The sequence below is a fragment of the Misgurnus anguillicaudatus genome, chromosome 13 (genome assembly GCF_027580225.2).
Source record: "Misgurnus anguillicaudatus chromosome 13, ASM2758022v2, whole genome shotgun sequence".
NCBI lineage: Eukaryota > Metazoa > Chordata > Actinopteri > Cypriniformes > Cobitidae > Misgurnus > Misgurnus anguillicaudatus.
Window position 1 is genome coordinate 27,402,545 of NC_073349.2, and position 18,123 is coordinate 27,420,667.

Genomic DNA, 18,123 nt, shown 5'->3' on the forward strand with positions numbered 1-18,123 from the left:
GAAAATCATTTTTTTGCAGTGCGGGTTGGCCTACAAAAAAATCCCATGCAGCACTATTGGATTCGGATGTAAAAAAGCGTACGCAAAGCAACTTCATGCAGAGATGGCGATAAAGAGTCAGTAGTAACGGTAAAAAAAATTACAAGTGAATTTGTATTTAATTCCTATTGATGTATGTTATCATTTAAAGAGTTATGGTTTCGAAACCTTTTTCATTTATTTGTCAGCACTTTTCGAATTGCATATTGTTTTAAAGGGATAGTTCATCCAAAAATGAAAATGTTGTCCTCATTTACCCACCCTTATGTTGATCTAAACCTGTATGAGTTCCAGTATTCTGTTGAACACAAATAAAGATATTGCAACCATACAGTTCACAATACCTAGATTTCCATAGTAGGAAAAACAAATACTAGAAGTCAATGGGTGCCGTCATTAAAAAAAAAAACATCTGAATTTTCAAGTCATTTATCAGAAAAGCCTTGTTTGGATCTGTGATATCAGCTTCATTACTTTATATAATAATTATGAAATTGAACATTTTGCTAATAACAGCATTTAGCAGCATTTTCAACATCTCCATGGCAACATCTACTCTCCAGAGGTCTGCTTCTGTTATGTTTAGTCTGGCGTTCATCAGGATGTTGAACATAAAAGCCGTGCACATGTTGCCCTCTTGACCGTCGTGGCATAGAAGCATTTAGGCTGTTGAGGAAAAATCACTCCAGCCGAAGTGCTCAGCTGTGACCCCTTTGGATAGACATCAGATGAAACGATTGCTCTTGGTCTCCTTTGCAGAGCAGCTGCCGAGGTGAAAGCAGAAAGCTGTCAATCTCCTCCAAGCCTTTAAAGCCAGGCAAAATTGGGACCAAAAAGTTGCTTTTACCTTTAGCTGTATTTCCATCAGAGGTTAACACACGGTTAACCACCTCAACTAAAAGTATTTGCTGGGAAACAAAATGATTGCATAGATATTAACATGGCACATATGTCAGAGTTCTTGTGCCATTTTCAGTATTTTACAGAAGTATTATTTATTTGGAACCAATGGCAATTTCTTATGGATCATTTTTGGATTTTGCATTCCTAGTGCTGTGCTTAGAAGAACCCCATTGTAAAAAATTAACCATGGGTTTATTATAATAAAAGTGCATTAACAAGAGCATAAAAGCATGTATAAAAGAAAAGTAATTATATGATGCAGTAAGGTTGAAAATAGCTGAATCCCTTCTATCTGCTTTGAATAACTATTCCAATAGCTTGTTTAACTCATGGTCCGTGAGCAATTTCCTCATTTTAGGCTATGTTTTGCCCTCTCTTTTACCTGGCGGATTTGTTTGGATACCCCTAGAGATGTCTGGTTTGTTTGAACTCCAGGATGAGCGTGGGTCTCCGTTTGATGGATTTTAATGTCATTTGCTTTCGAAGTCAATGTCAGTTCTCGATGGGAGTTCACCGACAGCCTCTTTTTCACCCGAACCCTGCAGGCCTCGCTTTATGCTAAACACAAAGACACGCTTATAACCTCAAATAAACATCTAAAGTTCTCCTCTTACATGCTTGGCACTCTGGGCTGTTTTGATCTCTCCACCTGCACGGTGAATTATAACTTTATACCCTGAATTGTTCTCATGGGGCTCTTTCTCCCACAAACAGTGTCCGTGAGGTCGCAAGACCAGCCTTTTCTTTACGTTCTTACCCGGCTGAGAAGACAGGTAGCATGTAGGTCACAGCAGGTTGATTCATTCGCAGGAACCGAAGTCCAGCTCATTTATCTTACTCTCATCCAGAAATAGATTCAACGCTATCTGCCTGCCAGGCTGCCGTCTTGAGGATAGATCCAAAAATCCAATAGTCTTAATCAAATATTAACACCTTATGTCATTATTTGAGTCCAATTTTGATACAGTTGGTGAAAAAGTAATACATTTTGGATACTTGATATTTGAAGGAATAATGCAATTTGAAAATTATTTCATACTATACTTTTTCTTTGAATAACACTATATTTCATTCGAGTAACAGAAAGATGTTACATATTACCTATGTAATGAATAATGCCTAAGTCTGTTTTTTTGTGAATCACTTTGATTCAGGAATGCAAGGTCTAAACATCTAAAACATTTATGAATTCTGAAATATGAATGGCTACATCGGATGGCACGCTTTGGAGTTCACGGTTGTGGATGCACTGCATTGCAATGCTGCATTTGTTTACACAATAACCATAAGTCTCTTATGAATATTTTCTCATAAGCGTACGTGAGTAATGTGAAATATTAATGTAACACATACAACGGTATGCGGTAATTCAGCTGTCTTCCCGAGAAACTCAATACGTTCCCAGGTGACCTGACTGTTAATTTGTGCTTGCAAATATTCCATCCTTAATTTGATCCATAAATGAAAAGCTGCGTATCGCTAAAGCTCATTCAATGCATCCTCCGGAGTGCCTGAAATCAACAATGAGCTTTCGGGTGTACAAAATGTATTATGCATTTTTCATGGACTTCTTACACGGCGCTTCATCCCTAGATCCTCTTGAAAAAGTCTATTCATTAACAGGATCAGTGGCAGTATACAATGACTCGATGGCATGACTCCGCATTATTGAGTCCTGATAAACTTGTTTCATTTGTAATCTCATAGTTTGCCACAATGGATGCAGAGACATGGAGAAAATTGCATTGCTTAAAAGTCAGAGCTGCAGCACAAAGTAATGTGGTTTCATCTACATATGCATAAGATGCAGACATATAAAGTCAACTGAAATGTTTCCTGGCTTCATTAAATTATGTATTGTTTTTACTTCATTTCTTTATTAACACCTTATTGAGGCCTTTCCTTTTATCTCATATGCAATGTTCTCTTGTGACCCATGCAATTGATTTTTGTGCAATGCAATATACTGAATTTTTTGTCGAAGATCAGGCTATACCTGCCAGCTTTTGTAATTTATTTATGTACTTAAGTGGACATCCTGAGCTTTTCTGACAAAGGCTAGAGGTGTGGCCATAATATTTGCATTTGCATGTATTCCTTTAGCAGATGCTTAAATCCCTAGAGGTGTAAAAATGAGAACGCATACTTGTATTTGGTTGAATGCAAACACCAAAATTATTTGACAATAACATTTTCAAGTATAAAAATATGAAAATGCATGACCCCCCCCCCCAAAAAAAAACCCCATTAGAATGTTGATTAAAGGGTTTTTGTAAAAACTAATTTGGTTATTGTGTGGCATTGCATTAGGAACCTTTATTTTAAGTGTATACTTCGATAAAAAGTGTTTGCTGAGCCTCGATATTGAAAAATCATCTGTTACGCAACACTACGGGTGTCTCGGTTCCTGCCACTCGCGCAGTGAGCTCGAGTCTGTCGAGTCGGGCGTCATTAAGGGTGCGCGCGCTCTCATAGTGGTTTAGGGACAGCAACATCCACAGATGCTCCATGAAGCAGTCACTGGGATTTTATTAGGTTAAGTCTGTAGTGCAAAACTAGTATGGACAAAGGGTTGCGATTGTACAGGTAGTGCGCATAGAAGGAACTTCATCGCGGATGTGCCAGGAGCGCGCAGACTGTCCAAACCTATCCAAACCTTTACTCGCCTCGCGTCCTTTCTTCCGGAGACTTAAACACACGGAAATAAGTTTAATCTTAATAAAAAAATGACCACAGATATAACCTTGGTGTCTCCACCGATACGCGCAACATTTAGTGGTTGTAAGTAAGCGCTGATGTTTGGAGTAGGCTAAACGTGCGCAATTCCGGAGCTGAAGCGAAGTGAGTCGTTTGGATTTTGGCTGTGTTGGAAATGCGCATCATGGTGTTTTTAAACCCCTTAAAGAAGGTGTGTGTCGACTGTGCGGTTGTTTTATTCTGCCTGGCCGTCATGTGTGAACTCGTTTGGGCTCAGAATGACACGGAACCCATCGTCCTGGAGGGAAAATGTCTGGTGGTGTGTGACTCGAACCCCGCCGACTCGAAGAGCTCGTCCTCACCGCTTGGCATCTCCCTGCGCGCTGCCAACTCCAAAGTGGCTTTCTCTGCTGTCCGCAGCAACAACCACGAGCCGTCAGAGATGAGCAACAAAACACGAATCATATATTTCGACCAGGTAAGGATCATTTTTTTATTAAGATATCAAAACGCATACCCAAGGCTATATCATAAATGGCACATGCAACCATAATCTAAAAAGTTGATGGTTCTGGGCATCTTGGGGGTTTGGCATTGCTTTTATAATAAAATGTATTGATATAATATTTGTAGCCTATATGAGTGTTCTTTTTAATAGCTCTTTTGGCCATTAATTGAAGTAAAGCTTATAATAAAAGTTGGACTATAGTTTTGGGTAGCCTAGTGTAGTGACAATTTAACAATTATTAGATAAAAATAAAATTTGTATAATAATATAAAACTATTTTATGAATTAAAATGACAACAAACACAAATGATATATTTTCTTTGAAATAATTTTACTAAAGGTAAGAAAGTGATTAACCAATTCAAATTTAATGTAATGCAATAAGAAATTATATTATTATTATTATTTTGCAAATAACATACAAGTTTACACAATAATGTAAAATGTACTTATTTAACATTGCCTGGTCTGTTTTTTAAAATATTAAAATAGTCACAGAGTTATAGTAATGAATGCCAGAAAACCTTTAACAAAATACTGCAAAAATAAGATCAGACTTCAGTTCACAGGAATGGTGTCATATGAATAATAAACAACTAATGTGTATGTCAGTGAACATGCACAAAAGCCTAATGCATGTTTGTGTTACGTGTCCACCAGACACAGGTATGAAATATTGTGATAGTCTTCATTCATAACTCAAACTGTCACAACGGTAAAGGGCAGATCTTTTAATTTGTATTGTTTTGTGCGAGAGTCTATCTATGATGCATACCCTGATGCATGATATTAAAAATATAGATTTTCTGAATTTATGAAATGCTCCTAATATGTTCACAGCAATTTAATATGGATTTTGAGGTAGATGAAACAATTTACATGACAGAGATTAAGTCTCATTGTTGACTGTGAAGTGATGCTATGTGTTTGGGTACACACAGATCCATACACACAATCTGGCAACCCACAAAGCACAAACCTGATTCAATTCAAGACGTGATAGATTTAATGAGGCAGGGTCGGATCAAACAGAAAGCTTGCAGGTGTGCGTCCCTGAGGAAACTGTGTGTTTTATTACCAATATCCTTGAAAGAGATTAGTGAGATGCAATCAACTTTTTTAATCATTTATTTACTCCCCACTTTCCCACAGAAGCAGGATTTATGAACATTTGTATCTCAGTTCATAAACACATGTCTTACAACTTTAAACAGAGAGAAAGAAAGAAAGACAGAAATATTATACATAATACATGCATAGCATCATATGAAGAACATTCGAAGGGCACCAATAGAAATTTGGGACCAGCATATACATTTACAAAAACAAGAATGTTAAATGCTGGTGATAAATTGCGGAGGATGGGTTCAGATTCAATTATTTTTGCTGAGATATATAAAAAGCTCAGAGCAGTTTTGCCCTTGAGAATGTTTTATTCCCTTCTCATTGCTTTGGCTGCATGAAAATAAAAAATAAGGCAAAAAGGTACAAAACCAGCACAGCCCCTGAGCACTCACCACCTTGACACATAGTATTGTCCAATACACCGCCTGACCTAATTTTTGCTCCAGGTTCACCATATGTTACTTAGATCTCAGACTACAGGAGAAAAAACTGTGTTTGTGTGGGTGCCACAAGCTTTTTGGATCAGTATGGATCTTGCATTTGGAATGCTGAGTAATCCTAATGCTAAACACAATCACAGTTTATGCCGGAAGTCTTTTTGGTCTTCATATATTCAGGGAATTCAGACTCTTTATAAATATTTATGTATGATACTATGAGATCTAAAGTTTGAGACCACTAAATTATATAGATACTGCATCATAATATTTTAAAAGAGAGAGAGAGAGAGAGAGAGATGCATTTTTAGGAGAGGTCTGACCTGCCTCCACTAAACTGTGTATCTGCCGGGATGTCAGACAGGTGGACAGATAAATAAGTCGGACATTCACTTTAATCCCTTTTATTAAACATAAACCCAAATTTTCATTTTAAGTTTTGAGAAAATTGGTTTTGTTGTCTTTAATCCTTGGAAGCCATTTGGACCATGTTTGGCCCTATAACAGCATTTCATTTTGATTTTGTTCGTCCATTGAACTTTACCATAAAAGGTGTGAACCTTTTTCAGTTTTGCTACATCCAGGAAAAAAACGCAGGTCTGTGGCGTGTGTTATTGTTTTATTGATTTAAACAAGGGGTCTCCAACTTTTTTGTGAGCAAGGGCTACCACAATGAATAAATTAATCTGGAGGGCTACTTTTTGATATAGTCTACTAAAAACATTTTTGTTTTACTTGTTGATAAGTTTTAGTATTGTTTAAAATGTTAATATACGTAAACCAAGCCAAGCTAATATAAAAAAATATTACAATTGAGACTATTAATAGAATGTGCTTTGGTGGGCACCTCACAGATTCTGTGCGGGTTACCGCGGGCACCACTTTGGAGACCCCAGTTGGATATATTTAAAGAGTAAAGTTTGTTTCACTCTCAGAAAAAAGCACATGAAGTTGCAAAAGTTATTCCTTGGGGCAGTACCTTTACAAAAACACACTTGTACCTTAAGCTCGATTTATAGCCGTGCGTAAGCTCTATGCCGTAGCTACACCATAGGTTATCCGTAGCCTCTGCATAGCTCTGGGTAGCCTGATGTGCACTTCGCAAAATTTTTAACAGCGCATCAGTTCTACGCGGACCGCAAGCACTGTGATTGGACCACCTGCCGTCAGGTAAAAAAACTGCGTCGTAGGTATTTCTGTTTGCGACGGTGAAAACAAAGATGGGCCAAGTTAAGAAGTGATTTAACTTAAACTGCAACAAAAATCGCTGTTTATTTGCTTCCATCATTGCTGGTCTTCTCAAATCATACACAGCAAGTTGCTGTTTTTTCTTTGTTTGTGGGTTAACTTGCCGAGCATCTTCTTCATTGACGGTTGCGCTGCTACTGTGGTTACACGCATGGATAATGCCTACCAACGGTCTGCGCGTGTGTTTGCACGTCAACGCTGAAGACAGCGAAAAAGTATAAATGAAAACCGGCACGGAACCTGCGCCGTAGGACCTACGCACAACTATAACAAGCCCTTTAGAGGTACATATTTGTACCTTAATGGGACATATTTAGGACCTTTTCAAAAAGTACTGTCCCAGTGACAAAAAGGTACAACTTTTGTACTTTTTTTCTAAAGCCCGGGATACACTGCACGATTATTGGCTGTCCCAGACGAAAGATTGCCATCGTGAAACTATCGTCGCGATTTCTGTGATCGTGGCTCTTCATCGGTGGTCCTATGTCGTACAATGAGAGAGGTTCAAAGACTGACGTTTTCCCGGTCTTGCGTCCAAAGATAGCCTACGATAGTTTTCTGACAGTGTCAGAAATTCGGCATGATCACCGCACAGTGTGTTTGGTGCTACGACCTGCGCGCCGGTATTTGTTTACCACGAGCGCATGCTGGTGACGTTGCGCAACGTGTGGCGCTGCCGCCGAAGCTTCCGTGTCATCATCGTACAGTCTTCATGCCTGTCGTAACCGAGTTTAAACGCTCCGTGTCGCACAGTGTGATAAGTTAATGATCTTATAGGAGGGCAAAAATCCTGCAGTGTATTCCGGGCTTAAGAGGGTGTAATGGTTTTAATGGGAGTCCTAATGCATGAAGAAACAATGTTCCCTATCAAAAGCTACTCTCAATGCTGCGCTGCTAAGCGCTATGGGGAAACGTCTTTATTGTTGACCCGCTGAATATAGTGTGCAAACACGTCAATGAAATTGACCCGGAGGTATTTATAGTCTCGGTTGATGACGACATCAAAGCGCACGTGAAGCGAGACTATAAATTAAATGAAAACAGCTGTGATACTAGGGTCTTTTGTCTTCAGACCGACATCTGTGTATGTGTGCTACACGATCTAAAAAAATCATCAAAAACTATCTCTTACCTTTTGAACTCCACTCGAGATCTTTGTTAGGAGTTAGATTCCAACTAGATAGAGTGCAGTCTTTCTCTCTTTCCGATATTACAAGAGTTTAAGTTAAAAGAATGAGTAAGAGGAGCCACAAGCAGTCTAAGGTGTGTGTTTGTTCTCGCGCTATCGCTAAGGACGACACACACACTTACTGCTTTGTGTGTCTGGGGGAGGAGCATGCGGTCACGGCTTTACAGTCAGATGAGTGCGAGCATTGCGAGTCATTCTCTATAAAAATGCTTCGTGCTCGCCGTGATTATTTCTTAACCGCACCTAAAAGTTTAGGCTCATGGGGCTCCCAGATGGATTTGGCTGATGAGCAAGAGACAGGCGCGTCCTCTTCTCTTGCTTTATCTCCAAATCCATTTATTCCTTCACATGATCTTGAAGCGCACCCTGGTGCTTCTTCGGTTCATGTGGGGGGAAAAGATGATGATGATGATTATGATGATGATTTTTCTCTCGGTTCTGCGGACTTTGATAAACCAGCCTCCGAGCGTTCCTCGCACGATCATAGATCGGTCGAGGAACTTCTCGAGGTGGTAACCCGTGCGGTGGCCAGATTACAGATTGACTGGCCTCGCGAACCAGAGACGCCCAAAACAAATAAATTAGGTGATAGGTTTCTGTCTGTTGGCAAAGAGGAGAGGACGAAACATGAGCCTCTCCCCTTCTTTGAGGATCTCCACGGTGAATTAGATAAATCGTGGAAGAGACCATACTCTTCACGTGTTTTCGTGCCCTCGACGTCGGTTTATTCGACTATCGTGGGTGCAAAAGCACGCGGATATACTGAGATGCCACAGGTGGAAGAGACGCTAGCTAGTTATCTCTCGCCTGGCTCGGCATCAACATTAAAGAAACCTTCCCTTCCTACAAAGCCGTGTAGAGTAACCTCAGCTTTAGTGGGTAAAGCCTATCAATCTGCAGGTCAGGCTGGTGCTGCGCTGCATACTATGGCGGTGTTACAGGCGTATCAGGCTGACTTATTAAAGGATTTGAGTGCGGGCGAGACTATTGACAAAGAGGTGTTTGATGAGCTGCGTAGGGCTACAGATCTGTCTCTCCGTGCGACCAAGCAAACGGCTCGCGCTATCGGCCGTTCTATGTCCGCTTTGGTTAGCACGGAGAGGCATTTATGGTTGAATCTGTCTGGTATAAAGGAGAAAGATAAAGCGTTTCTCTTAGATGCTCCTGTTTCCCCGTCAGGGCTGTTTGGCGATGCGGTTGACTCCGTCGTCACAAAATTTACAGAGGCTAAAAAACATGAAGAGGCTTTTTCGCAGTTCTTGCCTCGCCGCGCACAAGGGGAGGGGCTTTCTGTCACGGTCACCCGACCTCTTCCCGGTCCTTCAAAGCGAAGGGACGCGAAGAAGGAGAGTGTGGCGAATCGTGTTCCCCCGCAAAGAGCTTGGGGTTCGACTCGCCGCCCTCAGCAGCCCCCCAGGGCAGACCTCAGGACTGTTATTAATAGGAAAAAGCAGTCCTGACGGTTGCATCCACTCTAGGGCTCATCGGCGGGGCGGAGCATATCGCTTTACATCCGATCGCTCCGTCCCGTTGCCCTCACGAAACCTCCCCACCTCCGCCGCCTCTGGGCTTGCGGATGGCGGTGGTTTCCAGCCAAAAGTTAAAGGCCCCCTGTTCTCCTGCTGTCATTCAGGAAACAGGTCTTTTAACATCCCCCCAAGAAAAAATATTAAAGCTAATACCATTATCAGAGAGTCTGGCAGCGTGGGAACTTCTGCCAGGTATTTCTGGTTGGGTAATAAGCACAGTACACATAGGATACAGAATCCAATTTATTCGTCGTCCTCCGCGCTTCAACGGCGTGATATTTACTTCCGTGAGACCGGAGCGGGCACATGTACTGTTGCAAGAGATACAAACTCTGTTGATGAAAGGGGCCATAGAACATGTTCCCCTCCCAGAGAGAAACTTGGGTTATTACAGCAGATACTTCCTGGTTCCCAAGAAAGACGGGGGGTTGCGTCCAATCTTAGATCTTCGAGGTTTAAACAAAACAGTAAAAACTCTCAAGTTCAAGATGTTAACAGTCAAGTCGGTTGTGGCACAAATTCAACGTCACGATTGGTTTGTCACAATCGATCTGAAAGACGCATATTTTCACATAGAAATATTGCCACAACACAGGAAGTTCCTGAGGTTCGCTTTTGCAGAAGAAGCATACCAGTTTCGGGTTCTTCCGTTCGGCCTAGCCTTATCACCCCGCACATACACGAAATGCATGGATGCAGCACTGGCTCCATTGAGACTCCGGGGCATCCGCATTCTAAATTACATAGACGATTGGCTAATACTAGCGAAATCACAAGAGGTGGCGCTCCAACACAGAGACATTGTGTTAGCGCATCTACTTTCTCTAGGGTTGAGACTCAACACCAAGAAAAGCGTTCTTTCTCCTGCCCAGAGAACGACATATCTAGGGATAGTCTGGGACTCGATTACGATGCGAGCACATCTGTCTCCCGCACGGATCGCGACCATTCAGCATTCCTTGAGCAAAGTCAAGCTAGGCCAGGACCTCACGGTAAAACAATATCAAAGGATATTAGGGCTCATGGCTTCAGCATCCACGGTGATTCCTTTGGGGCTGTTGCACATGAGACCATTTCAGTTGTGGCTCAGAGCCAGAGGGTTTCATCCAAGGGCCAACCCTCGGAGGCTAATAAAAGTGACGCGCCGAGGGCTTCGTACACTAACTATGTGGGTAAGACCCCGGTTTCTTGCCTTGGGTCCCACGCTAGGGGCGACTTGTCGTCGCAGGATGCTAACGACAGACGCCTCCCTGACGGGCTGGGGTGCGATCTTAGATGGTCGTCCAGCTCAAGGGAAATGGGAGGGTCATCAACTCAGTTGGCACATCAATTGTCTGGAGCTGATGGCTGTATTTCTGGCCCTGAAATATTTTCTCCCCCAACTGAGGGGCTGTCATGTCCTAGTGCGGGTGGACAACACAGCGACAGTCTCGTACATAAATCACCAGGGAGGTCTGCGCTCGCGCAATTTGAACAGGTTGGCGAGGCGGATCTTACTCTGGGCTCAGGACAAGTTCCTGTCGCTCAGGGCAGTCTACATACCGGGGAACCTGAATGTAGCGGCGGATTCACTGTCCAGAGAAACGTTGTTGACTGGGGAATGGAAACTCCACCCAGACATAGTTTCTCAGATATGGACCAGATTTTACAGAGCGGAGGTGGACCTCTTCGCCTCTTCTCAGACAGCGCAATGTCCCCTTTACTTCTCTCTGAGTCCCCCAGCCCCCCTGGGTCTGGACGCAATGGCGCATATATGGCCCAACAAGCGCCTCTATGCGTTCCCTCCAGTTGCACTACTCCCGCAGGTCCTAGCCAGAGTTCGCCAACAAGGCTCGTGCCTCTTATTGATAGCACCACGTTGGCCGAACAGAGTATGGTTTTCGGAGATAATATCTCTCCTCAACGGCTCGCCGTGGGCGATTCCGGAGAGGAGGGACCTTCTGTCTCAGGCGGGGGGCACGATATTTCATCCCAGGCCCGACCTGTGGAATCTTCATGTTTGGCCCCTGAAGGGCACCAACTAAGAGGCACAGGGCTCTCACCTGACGTTATTGAGACCATTTTAAGTGCTAGGGCCTCCTCCACTAGAAAGTGTTATGCCCTTAAATGGGGTGTCTTTGAAGCATGGTGCATGACACATAATGCAGATCCTGTTAACTGCCAGATTGCTACAGTTCTGAGTTTTCTGCAGGAAAAGTTGTCAGCAGGTTTATCCCCATCCACTCTCAGGGTTTATGTGGCCGCTTTTTCGGCTTGCCACGCTTTTGTGGACGAGGCGCCGCTCGGGAGGCATCCTCTGCTCGGTTGCTTTATTTGTGGGGCAAAACAATTGAGGCCTCCAACAAGAACTAAGATTCCTTCGTGGGACCTAGCTATAGTCCTTGAGGGTCTGGTTCAGACCCCTTTTGAACCTCTAGAGTCAGCGTCTGATAGACTTCTGACACTAAAGATGGTTTTCCTAATCGCAATAACTTCTCTTAAGAGAATTGGGGATATACAGGCTTTGGCGGTCTCGCCATCCTGTTTAGATTTTGCCCCAGGTATGGTGAAGGCCATTCTGCATCCTCACCCTGATTACTTGCCTAAGGTTCCCTTCTCGGCTGCACATCCGGTCATTCTTGAGACTTTCTGCCCGCCGCCATTCGTTACGTCGGAGCAGGAATTACACCACAAATTGTGTCCAGTCCGTGCTCTCCAGGCCTATGTCCACCGCACTAGCCAGTGGCGTAGGTCAGAGCAGTTGTTTGTCTGTTTTGGGGGCCGCAACAGAGGTGCAGCTGCCACCAAGCAGTCTATATCTCATTGGGTTAGGGATGCTATTGCTCTCGCTTATGAGGCGCGCGGTCAGGTTTCGCCAACGGGGCTGAGAGCCCACTCCACCAGGGGGGTAGCCTCCTCTACGGCTCTAGTAAGAGGTGCCCCCTTACAGAGCGTTTGTGATGCGGCAGGCTGGTCCTCTCCGCATACATTCATAAAATTTTATAGCTTGGATGCTCATGTCACTCCAGGTTCCCATGTCCTCGAGTCAACATCACAAGCTACTGTCTAACTATTTGCTCTACTTATAGGTGTTAGTGAGGCGGCAGGAGTATCCTTTCCGCACACACCCATGACTTATAGTTTGGCTACTTATGTCTGAGATTTCCTTGCGTTCTTTGTGCGCACACCTACACACCCGTAAGGGGTCCAGACATCTCCAAGCACGGCAGCGTGGGTATTGTCGTTCCCCATAGCGCTTAGCAGCGCAGCATTGAGAGTAGCTTTTGATAGGGAACGTTGGGGTTACTTGACTGTAACCTTGTTCCCTGAAAAAGCGGAACGAAATGCTGCGCTGTCTTGCCGTGCAGTAGATGAACCAGGACTGGTCTTCAGACAAAAGATCTGAGTATCACAGCTGTTTTCATTTAATTTATAGTCTCGCTTCACGTGCGCTTTGATGTCGTCATCAACCGAGACTATAAATACCTCCGGGTCAATTTCATTGACGTGTTTGCACACTATATTCAGCGGGTCAACAATAAAGACGTTTCCCCATAGCGCTTAGCAGCGCAGCATTTCGTTCCGCTTTTTCAGGGAACAAGGTTACAGTCAAGTAACCCCAACGTTTTATATATATATATATATATATATATATATATATATATATATATATATATATATATATATATATATATATATATATATATATATATATATATATATATATAAAACACCTTCCCATTTCTTTGGCCCCGTTTACACGTACATGGTTATTTTGAAAAACTGAGACATTTTCCTTTGTTTACACCCAAACGGAGAATTCGCCTATAAAAACCAATTCTTTCTAAAAACTCTGGCCAGAGTGGAGATTTGTATGTAAACTGAGACAAACAGGCAGCCAACGTCACAGTATGCGCCAGAGTTTGCACCTACGTCAAAAGTGCGACCTTGTTCAAAAGGAAGAGGTAGTGATTCGTTCCTGTTGTTGCTTTAGGGATTCTGATTAGCTTACTTGGGCTTGAGCTTCTTGTTACACCGCCACCTACAGGTTTGGCATGCTCTTGACGGCATATATACACGGGTACGTGTAAATGAACATCTTTCTGAAAAGTGACATGTGTGCACCATGTTATTTTTGTAACCGGAGAGGTTTAAATGTCTGTTTATGAAAATAGCTGCCTTTGTTGTGAAGTGGTTCTTCATTTTCGCACCCTAAACAGTAGTTGTCTTGTTGGCTATACTGCTGAGGGCCTATAGGGTTTGGTTCTGTATAAATGAAATCAACTGTGTTTCAAGTGCAAATACATGTATGTCACCTCGGTGCATTAAAAGTTCACATTCTGTATAGGTTCAATACATACTATAGCTCTTCATGGTATACAACTGCCCACCTCAAAAGAACATTTTTTAATTTACTTTTTCAAGGCTGAATGGTGGGAAATCCTGAATTTTCTTTTGAATATCGCAAAGACAAAGAAGGCCAATTGTATGCATGGCTGAATACATCTTTTATTTCGGCTGCCTGTTATAATCTAACAGGAATGTGTTTTAAAGTCTTTCTTACAGATCTAATAAAGGTACAGTTAAGTCTGGATGTTTCATTGTGTTGGATTTTATTGAAGCTCATGTTCACCTTTTTGCAGGTCCTTGTCAACGTAGGAGACTATTTCACCTTGCAATCGGTGTTTCTGTGTCCACGGAAAGGAATCTACAGCTTTAACTTCCACGTTATTAAAGTTTACCAGAGCCAGACAATCCAAGTAAGTCAAGAAACAGATTTTGCATCTCCCTTACTGTCAGCACAGGTTGTGTAACTTTTGTCTCTTGACAGAAATGCAATATAATACTTATAACTAGATTATCAGTGGTGTATAAAGACCTTATATAATAAACAACCGTATATTCTGGACTATAAGTCGCAAATGCGTTTTGAAGAGGTAAAAACATATATAAGTCGCATTTATTTAGAAAATGATTACACAAAATCCAAGCCGAAGATATTTAATCTGGGAAGACAAGTTATTCAACTAAACAATGGAATGCAGAATAGCAGACTGAATAGGTGTCTGTACATGTTAATGTAACATTAACATTTATTCAGCTAACACAATAGCATACAGAACATACCTGGTAGGCTGAATAGGCTAAATTAACACGACAAGCCAAATCAAGTTCACCAACCTCCCAAAGTCATTCCACATCACTGAATCCATTGAATTACATACATACAGGAGCAGCATATAGCGGACCCTCACGGCTGTAGACGGTAATGATGTCTCTTGGAATTCTTTTTGACATATAAGTTGCACCTTACTATAAGTCACAGGACCAGCCAAACTATAAAAAAGTGTGACTTATAGTCCCGGAAATACGGTATATTGTTTTTATTAGCTTAGAATGGGACACAGAGCCGGCGCCAGACCATAACTAACAGGGGGGCACGCAATTAGCAACAATAACTTCAAAAACAAGGCATTAAAACAACAAATACATTGCAAGCACACACTCTGGTACAGACTGTCAGCTAATTTCCCGTACAAAGTGTAGAAGATCACAAACTACCGGTATGCGCAAAAGTTAAACTATTTTGAACTTTGACCGATGCGCTCGCGCTTTGCTCGACGCAACAACAAACCGCGCGGTGCAAGCCATTGAAATGAATGGGTTTCATAGCGCAGCGCACACCGCGTCCTAAAAGCCGCTTTACCATAAACACGTTATACTGTTAACGGTCTATAGCCACACTTCACATTTAAGCTTACGTAACTTAAAACAACGCTAACTTACCTTTAAAAAAGCTGATGCCTGCGTGTACGAACATTAAACTTTCTTAAAACAGTGTCCTGCAGATTTGAAAATTCCACCTCGACCTGTAATCTCCGAGTTTGAGCCAATCTAAATTCTAAATGTTCTAATATCCATATTTTACACGATCCATAAAATGCCGCGAAAAACACGTTGCTAGTATCAAGTCACAAATATGCTAAAGACGTAAAGACGCATGAGACGCCGCAAAACAACCAATCAGAGAAACTGGTCTATTTTAATTAAAGAAAACGTATATCAACTATATTTTCCTCAATTGATTACATTAAAAGTCATGAAACATTCAATGTTTAATTTATTTTAATTATTCTTGATATATATTACATTAATAAAAACTGTGTAGGGGGGCACAACAACCTGTTAAGTTTCTACAGTAGCCCTAAACAGACAAACTACTCTATATATATTATTTTGTCACTACATTGTCTCAGACGATGATGTGCTTGTCCTGTGGTGGCTACCAGTGGGGATAATGCATTACAAGTAACGTGCATTACGTACGGTAATAATATTACTTTTCTGAAGTAACGAGTAAAGTAACACATTACTTTTTAAATGTACACATTAATATTTGAGTTTCTTTTTTTTTTAAAGTAATGCAAGTTACTTTTTAGTTTAATTAATTCCATTAAAAAATTATGTACTGAACTAAACTAAACGTAGTCACATTATTTACTCTAGAGATCAAGCCTCAGCCAAGAAAAGTAACACAAAAGTAACTAAAAAGTAACGTAAGCATTACTTTCCATGAAAAGTAACTAAGTAATGCAATAAGTAACTTTTTTGGGAGTAACTTAATATTGTAATGCATTACTTTTAAAAGTAACTTTCCCCAACACTGGTGGCTACCATAGATGCGTTTCGAAAGGAGCTGTGGACTGAGCCGTTGCTTGCAATTCACAATCTCACCTCTAGATGCCGCTTAAAATTTACACACCCAGTTGATTGGTAAATGAAAAATTATATTTGACCCAACAATGGGTTGAAACAACCCAACACAAGTTAAATTACAACCCAACGTGTTGGGTTCATCCATTTTTGACCAAATGGGTTGAAATTAAGCCAGCATTTTTAAAGTGTATGTGTGTAAAAGTAGTGCATAGAAATATTAGAATTTATTAAGAATTTGTGAGAATAATTTTTTTCATTTCTTTTAGTGTGTCCACGGTATTGAATAAGTTTTTCCTCCCTTGCTCATTTCTATGGCATCTGCACTGATTTTCTCACACTTTTCTTGTGCGTCAGGTGAATTTAATGTTAAATGGAAAACCAGTCATCTCTGCTTTCGCCGGGGATAAAGACGTCACGCGTGAAGCAGCCACCAATGGGGTTCTCCTGCATCTCAATAAAGAAGACAAGGTTTACCTGAAGCTCGAGACAGGGAATCTGGTAGGTGGATGGCAGTACTCCACCTTCTCTGGTTTTTTGGTTTTTCCACTGTAAAGCACATTAAAAACTGCCGCCGTTATTCTCCGACAAACCTACTACGTCATCGCGTAAGCAGTCCTTCAGTGTTATCTGGAGGCGGCCGAATGGATTCATAACTCCAGCTCATTCAACTGTCGTCTAAAGACTACTGGAAAAAGCTTTTGTGACAATGAATCTGAAGACTGCTGTGCAATATCTCCCATCATCTTCATAGACCAGCAGGTCCATCGTAACTCTGTTGGTTTAGTAAGTGATGTCAACGTTTTTGTGTCAGATGTCTGGGAGCATCCGTTACGTTTTCGTGATTAAAAATGACAGCGCCAAACCCCATTGAAAAAAGGTGATTATTGATCTTAACGCAGACACGAGAGAAAACATTGACTCATTTTTGTAGCTGAGAGGTGTTAACGGGAATTTTTGTGTGATCACTCATTGACTTCACGCAGTGTTTGTTTTAACAGATTCTTTGACGGCATATGACACATCATAATGGGTGTAAAGGTGCCAATTAGTTCAGACAAGCTGCTGAAACACCAGCAGAGTAACTCATTAACATGAAGACGTTATGCATATCAACGCAGTCATAATGAATTTGTGTTTTCTGTAATGATCATAACTTGACCTATAGGGTTTTGATCTTAGGGGGGCGGGGTGAACTGTTCCTTTAAAGTCTTTGGTTTGGATCTGAGCATTCAGTTTATAACCTTAACAGCAGGTTGTGACCCTGGACAACAAAACCAGTCAAAAGTTGCACGGGTATATTTAAAGAGTTTGGTTCAAAAACGCAATAAAATTTTTGATCCATAATGGGTAAATATTGGACAGAAAAAAATATATTTTTTCCAAGTATTTTTGTCTTGTTTTCAGTAAAAATCTATAAAATTCTTAAATTAAGATGCTTTTTCTTGATGAGCAAAAGAAAATAAGTCTAGTTTATAGACCAAAAATATCAAATTTAATTTTTTTGTGCATAAAACAAGCAAAAAATTGGGGTAAGCAAATTTTTCATGAAATTTTCTTGAATTTAGTGTTTAAGAAAAATTTTCAAGATTTTTTGCTTACCCTATTGGCAAATTTTTGTTTGCTTGTTTTATGCACAAAATCACCTAAATTCGATATTTCTGGTCCAAAAACTAGACTTATTTTCTTAGGGCGTTTTGCTTATCAAAAAAAGCATCTTAATTTAAGAATTATTTAATATTTTTACTGAAAAGA

General features: G+C 41.2%; 1 protein-coding gene across 1 annotated transcript; it reads left to right on the forward strand.

The window, feature by feature from the left end:
• The first annotated feature begins 3,355 nt into the window (after positions 1-3,355).
• On the forward strand, positions 3,356-17,837 carry cbln4 (cerebellin 4 precursor). Its single transcript, XM_055187303.2, has 3 exons — positions 3,356-4,117; positions 14,298-14,414; positions 16,726-17,837. The coding sequence occupies exons 1-3, from the start codon at positions 3,815-3,817 to the stop codon at positions 16,921-16,923; spliced, it is 618 nt and encodes a 205-aa protein (XP_055043278.2). The 5' UTR covers positions 3,356-3,814; the 3' UTR covers positions 16,924-17,837.
• Positions 17,838-18,123: the final 286 nt, after the last annotated feature.

Coding starts and splice junctions, on each gene's coding strand:
- cbln4 (XM_055187303.2), top strand. CDS start 3,815: ATGCGCATCATGGTGTTTTTAAACCCCTTAAAGAAGGTGTGTGTCGAC. Junction 4,118..14,297: donor GAATCATATATTTCGACCAG/GTAAGGATCATT, acceptor ACCTTTTTGCAG/GTCCTTGTCAACGTAGGAGA. Junction 14,415..16,725: donor ACCAGAGCCAGACAATCCAA/GTAAGTCAAGAA, acceptor CTTGTGCGTCAG/GTGAATTTAATGTTAAATGG.